The 7,103-nt window shown below is 42.1% G+C and overlaps 1 protein-coding gene across 1 annotated transcript; it reads right to left on the bottom strand.

Annotated features, from left to right (window-relative positions):
- Nucleotides 1-13: 13 nt before the first annotated feature.
- Nucleotides 14-5,467, bottom strand: GUCD1 (guanylyl cyclase domain containing 1; the record flags this gene model as incomplete). The annotated part of the gene is made up of 5 exons (XM_009695501.1): nt 14-304; nt 792-1,033; nt 2,861-2,952; nt 3,717-3,882; nt 5,383-5,467. Coding segments are annotated over 5 exons (677 nt in total), but the record flags the coding sequence as incomplete, so codon positions are not given.
- Between the last annotated feature and the right edge of the window lie 1,636 nt (nt 5,468-7,103).

Genomic DNA, 7,103 nt, shown 5'->3' with positions numbered 1-7,103 from the left:
TGAGACATACACTGCAAAATTGGATACATTACCAGGAAAAAAAAAGGTAAAGACAGCATTGCAATATAATCCTATCAATGTCTATAAAGCCTCCCTTATTTAAGATCCCACTGCAATTCAGGAGCAAGGTCTCTGCAGGGGAAGTCCTGAGACAAGCAGCCAGCTGCCATGCAGGCTGCACAGGAAAGGACCAGAAGTATCAGGTGTGGATGTCAGCTGTCTGTGTAGATGAACAGAATATCTTCATCAGTGCCGTAACTTGTCCTGGCTTCCTCAAAGTTACTGATGCTGGTGCAGCATGTTCCTGTTAAGAAGGAACAAAATGTTACTAAAAATTAAGAATAATTTGCCTGTGAAAGGCTCTTATACTGGGTCTAGCAGCCTTTACAAGGGTAACTAGTATACGGACTAGACCTATCAGCTTAGGTTACTGCTCTACTCAGTCAGAACTCTTCACCTCAAAAGGTAGCGCTCACTGAAATAATGCTGTAAAGAGGTACTAAATTAGCCATCCTGTTACATTCTGCACATAAGAACATTTCAGCATCTCTCACTAACCCCTCTGAAAGCCAAACAAGTTTGCTAGAATGCATGTCTCAATGCCTCAAGTAAATCACAGCACAAAATGCAGCACTGATTTAATTAAGGTGGCAAAACCCCATCTGACAAATTGGTTAGTGATGCATGAAATACACGCATGCTATTAGGGGAAGTCCAGCTGTGGCTCTGTATTGCAGACATGTTAGCAATGCAGTGGCTAAGAATCCATCCAAAAGGAACAGGCTACTCACGATCAGCATAGGCAGGGTTGTTGTAGTAAATACTCCCTGAGGCTTTGTTGTAGCCACATAACACAATGAAATGGCCCTGGTAGTCAGGATTCCTGCAGAAGCACTTCTGTCCAATGGGGAGGAAGCAGCAGTATTTGACAGGACTTGAGCAAAGATCACACAATAGCAGGACTGCATTCACTAGGACGATGGCTACGTGACCTTGGGACAGGTGGTTTTGGATGTCTTGAACGGTTACTGTGCTGCAGAAAAAAAAAAAAACAGACATGCTTATTAACAAGTTTAGGAAAGAGACTGGTATACAATGAAGTGTGTGATGACGGACAGTACTTATGCAGCTGGCATGGTTATTTTTGTATCACAGGTAGAGCTTTTTGCTGTTAAACCCTACAAGCTTTGCTACAGACAAAGCCTGACAAAAGCCATGTCATTCAAGGCCTTTTGATCTCATTGCTGCTACTGAAGTGCAGAGCAAGAGCTCTGGATTCTACAGTAATATAAATATAGTCTCAGAATGTATCCGATGCCCCAGAGAAGAGTATTAAAGGAGCTGGCAACTCATTCAGTAACTTGAGAGACTTCTGTTGTGGGAAAATTGTAAGTGAAGTGTTCTCTCCTGCTCTGAGAAAAGCTTCTCTCTGACACACCAAATCTTTATCGACTGACTAGTTAAAGATTATCACTAACCAAATTAAGATGTGCCCAAATTTTCCTCTGTCACACAGGAATATGCTTCTCCCAGTTGCGGTTCTGGACTACCTGATGCTCTTGAGGCTTTATTTCTATATTTCTTTATTTCTCCTCAGGGAGGTGGTGGAGTCACCATCCCTGGAGATGTTCAAAAAAACGTTTAGATGTGGCACTTCAAGACATGGTTTAGTGGGTTTATTTAGCGGGCATGGTGGCATCAGGTATACGGTTGGACTTGATGATCTTTGAGGTCTCTTCCAACCATGATGATTCTATGATTCTATAGTACTTCCTACAGAGAATGAGTATTAACCAAACATAACCTATAATCTCATCTGTTAAAAGCTGTCCTTCACTGAGGCAGGTGGTGTATTGCATATGCATTAGAAACTCACCCTTTGGATACATTCAAGATGTCCGGGCTGTGTGCACTACCTAACTGAACTCATGTACTTCTTAATCTTTTCCAGCGTTGCTTGTCCTTTTCGATGCCCCAGCCTCAGTACGGCACCGGTAGATATGCCCTCTGTCCATGCCTTGATGAAGGCTGCAACGTTAAGATTGCTAAAGCAAGATGGACTGACTGTCCCTTCTGTCCTGTTACAGCTCTAGTTAAACAGATGGTGCCACACAGACTCCACGTAGGTTAAAAAGGACACTTAACAATTTAGTAAATGAAAGCTGCATTGCAGCATTCAAATGCTGTTGTGGCTGCCCTGTACCCTCTCTTCTTTTCTTACTCCTAATCTTTTACTCAGCTTTGACAACAGAGATCCAAATCCAGCTTCACTATAAAAAGGGATGCAACTCAAGTTGAACACGGACATTTAGTTATTTGCTATGTAGAATATCACTGTCGGTTGTGAAACAATTCTGCAGTTTTTCCCCTTCTCCTGGGTTTGCAGCTCTTTCATAGAGGTTTCTTATTTCATCCTCCCCTTGGCAAAAGCTTGTATGCTAGCTGCTTCTTTGCGCATCTGTCTAGGAACAGAGAGCTATAATGTTTGCATATCTCTGGGAACAATGGGTTGTGTGCCCACATAGCACACTCCTTAATTCCAACAATGGCCAATTAGAGTGCTGTAGGCACTCCCTACTGGGTAAATTTAATGGATAATCAAATTCAAAACATACACAGCAGTCAACTCCTGTCAGCATTTTGAAATCACTTATTCTGTGTTGTGACTATTTTTCCTCAAACTTCATTATTAACTCTTGATGTCCACTTTTTTTTTTTTGAGACAGATATAGTAGACTAATTCACAAAAAGGCTCAGGGCTTGATTTCAGTCTCTCTGACCAGTTTAGCTGTGTGACTCCAGGAAAAGCATGGGGCCCACAGAATCTCCAAAGAGAAGGGAAAGAAAACAGTAAGCTTACCACTTCTCCACCAGCACCTTGCAGGCTTTGGCTTGTGCAAACAGCTGATTCACTCGATTTTCTTCTGTGTCAAAGTGCTTCCTGTAAAATGACTGTGGAGATAACAGAAGTTATGAACTGGAACGACGTTTACCTTAGGTAATCCACCACTTACAATCCCTGCTAGCAAGGGCCTGCATAAGTTGGAGATCTGGTTATGGGATAAGAGATTTCTCCCTTAATTCACTGGTAACAGGATAAGGATTCCTGCTCTAAATTGTAAGTTTAAAGTCACTCCTGGTCAGTATTATAATTTCCATCCAGTGGCTATTCAGCTGCCTACATGAAGGAAGCCTGTAAGCCTGTCTGGTTTGTACTGGACAGGAGCTTCCACTAGAAAAGCCACCGCCGCTATAGGCCCTCATTGGCCCCCTTGTTGGCAATCTTGGAGAGGCCAAGCTCTCAAGAGACATGGAGGCTGCATTCCCCTCTCACCTCTAGAGGTGGTTCTTCCAGGTCAGGGCTGAGGCGCGGTGGCGGGGAAAGTGTGGAAGCTAGCACTGCTGCTGCCCAGGCTGTACCTGTTCTGTAGATAAATAGAGGGCTTCAGTCTCCAAGGCTGTCAAATAGGCTGGAACCTTTCATGAGCACTACATGAAGACTTTTTAAAAAATTCATATTATGGAATCAAAAATGTAAAATATGTGGGATTGTATCTAGCCTTGCCTTTGGAACTGATTTGTGCCAGTTTTGGCAATAGGCAAACCTTGTTTACAGGATCTGTGGTTAATTGTCAGTAACACAGTAAAGCTTTTATAGCATGACACACAGGGCTTTTAAAACTGTTTGCTGACTCCCAGTAGATACGAAAACTAACCTGATTTTTGTAGCCCTTGTCCACTCCAAGCGTCTGGGTGCAAAATTTATGCTTAACACCAAAGTGCCGCATTAGGTAGGCCAGGTCAATAGTCCAGATACTTTTTGTTAACTGGAGTTCCTGGATGGCTTTCTGAAATTCATCATTGTCCAAATGATTCAGGTACCTATGGTATTAGGAAAGGCAGGGGAAGGGAAGCACAGATCTCAGGAGAAGCAAAATGTGTGCTGTAGCCCAAGCCTCCACATCACAGGATGTAAAAACTGAAACAATGGGCTTGGCTAAGAAATAACAAAAAAAAAAAAAACAACCAAAACACAACCCACAAAGGAGCAACAAATTGAAGGGAAGGGAGTAGGGAATATTTAACTGGATTTATTGCTGACTTTTTTAAATTGGAAATGTATGAGGATCTTGACTGTTCTATAGTGCTAGAAGTGTATGGGTGCCGTACAATAAGCAAGCTATACTGAGCAAGTATAGAACTCTGTCCTGAAGGGCTTACAGTCTAAATGTGCAAGCATATTAGAGCAAACACCGAAAGAAGTGTTAAAGGCTAAAACTTGCTTCACGCAATAGATAGATTTCAAAAAGAGGAACTGTAAAGGAAGTTGGTAAATATTCAAAGGAAGCTTGTCTTAGGCACTGATGACACAAAAGGCAGTAAAGGGGAGGTGAAGTCAGGGGAGATGAAGTCAGGAGGAAGCTTGGGACAGGTTGCAAAGGAGTAGGGGGAGGCAGTTACAGACAGTTCTGAAAGTCAGAAAACAAATGGAAGTAAATGGAGAAAAAAAAAAAAAAGGACTGGAATTGAGGATGCAGGGCAAACAAGGTCAGATTGCTAGCAGGGTGAGAAGATTAATCTTGTAAGCTGAGTTTTGGGCAGACTGGAGTGGCAAAGAGGTAAAGGGAATAAAGAGGCAGAGGTTACAGTAGTCAAGATGGGAAATTACCAGCACACGGACTAACGTCTTGGCAGAAGGGATGGAGAGAAATGAAAATCTTCTGCTTCATATCTACTAAGTGGACATCTAAATAGGTATTTCTCCTGCACCTAAGCTCATGTTCCTCTGTGGAAGGAAAGGGGGGTTCAGGAGGACAACTACTAGTTCAAAAAAAAAAAAAAGAAAAACCAAACCAAAACCCCAAAGGGTAACACAGTGCATTGTTTTGAAGTTGAAACTACTCCTGGAGCAAAAACACTCATCCCACAGCTTGGGGGCTCAGCAGGACAGAGGTGGTATATACTTATAAACTGAGATACACCTACCCATCGCTTGGAAACTCAGAAAGGAATTGGATAAATTGCTGTGCTAAGTATCAGTTCTGAATTCTAACAGGAAAGAGGGAGAACTTTTTATCAGCTTTTGCATGCCAACCTGCAAAGTTCTTAGAGCTGATCAGGTGTTTTGCATCTGTCAAAACAGTCAATTATTCAAAAGGGTCTGAAGTTTGTCTTAGTTTATATTTTCCCTTGCTCCTGCTGGAGAGCTGTGCCAGGCCCAAGCAGCAGTAATTCTCCAAGGGTACCTGAGAATATGTGCTCTCATAAGACAGTTAAATTCACAGCTGCTTCAACACATGTCTTCTCCCTGGATGTCACTTCCCACTACCCCTCCCCATCAGATGGGATTTCCCACCTATTCAAACCAAAAGAGTGACTTACTGAAGCACCATCCTGGAGCAGGCTAGCCCACAGTCCCAGTGGTACAACTGCTGAATGACTGGCACTTTCAGCTGGATGCAGTCAACTGTAGTGAAAACACCCCATTGTGAGTAAAACAAAAAAGATGTCAATCCATACAGGAATGTTTTTTCCATACCTTGGCATGAAACGTCAGCCTGTCCTCAGCACTACAGTCAGAGAAACTTAGGAACATTTTTTTTACTTTATCTGATTGGCAGGTATTTTTTTCTTTCTTAAGGGAATGTAGGTTTGGTCTTTCTGTACAGTTAAGCATTTGGCTTAATCGCAAACTCCTTTATTGTTCCTTACGTGGCTCACTGCCGTATAGTCCGTCCTCTTTTCCTTTGGAAGTTTCATTTTACTCTTTTTGGTGGAATGACATACCTGCCAGCCCCTAACTATGAAGCTGTATCCCCTCCTAAATAGTAATAGGTAAGGCACAGGTATTCATCCTTTCCCTTGTGTCTGAAAGTATTTCTATGCCACAAAAGGAGTTAAACCAAACTGTGAGAAAAGACACAACCAAGATCTCTAGGCACTGATCTCTTACAAGCCCCACAGATTTGAGCCTTTTCTACAGATACCTTTTTCCTCAGGGATTGTAATTTACGCAAGTAATTTTAGGTTAACAAAGCACACAAATGGCACCAGTTGGCCTTTTGTATTAATTCCCTCAATAACTCAACAAAGGGAGAGGGAAAAAGAACAATCTCTACCAAAAAGTCCCAGAATACAAGTAACTCCATTCCTCTACCTGAGTTTTTGCTTTTATAGGGTTGGCAATGCGGTGGTTTCAGTTCCAGAAAAAAACGCCCTTACCACTCGAAGGACTTGAAGAGTTGTGCCTGTTATTGCTACTTCAACGTCGATCCCAGTGAGTTAATCATAAAGGGCTTTTCTCAATAACCTTACCTTTGATCTAGAAAAGACCTTTGAAAAGTTTTGTTAACACAAGGTCAACTACATTTTAAGATTGGAATAAAAATGCACTTGAAATCATGTGGACTGGTCTAGATTTGATGTAATTTTATTTATAAAACTTTTTAGATAACATTGTTTGTAATCTTGTATTATTTTTAACAAAGGTATAGCCTACTGTAGGGACAAGCTGATACAGATATTCTGGACTCTTTCCAAGTATATTGTCATAGTTGTGCCACTGTTTAATCATGACTTTGAAGACTGGCATACCATTGGTATATTCAGTGTTTTTATTTAATCTAGATTAAGATGTTCTTAAGTATCCTACAGAAAAAATGAAAAGCCAGTCCCCAGATTCTCCTCAAACAAACATCTGTAAGTACTTTGTCATCATTTTTTCTTGGCATGTTATGATTCCGTCCCCTTTTTCTTAATACCCAGGGCCTGTGTCAAGTCCCAAGATTAACTGAAGAGGTACGTGTTTTCTACGTGAAGACTTCAAAGGGTAGTAACTTTAATTTTCTTGGATGTTCAGTTTCCAGTCATCCTGTTTTCCAACACACCCAGACTTCTTCAGTGATGACTGTCAGCTGTCCTGAGATAAGATACAAGCCAGTATATGCTGTGGCTGTAAACAGCACTGTAAACACCTCTCCGGTTTGCCAGCTCCTCGGCACAACGAACTTACAGACTGAGCCGGTAATTCCACATTGCTGCTGCTGGCCAAACAGGCAGCTTGGCGGCTCCCGGAGGGCGGCGGAGACCGCCGGGGCCTCCGA

The sequence above is a fragment of the Cariama cristata genome, unplaced genomic scaffold, assembly GCF_000690535.1.
Source record: "Cariama cristata isolate BGI_N322 unplaced genomic scaffold, ASM69053v1 scaffold3572, whole genome shotgun sequence".
Classification (NCBI taxonomy): domain Eukaryota; kingdom Metazoa; phylum Chordata; class Aves; order Cariamiformes; family Cariamidae; genus Cariama; species Cariama cristata.
Note: the sequence above shows the minus strand (reverse complement) of the source record. Positions and strands in the feature narration are given on the sequence as shown.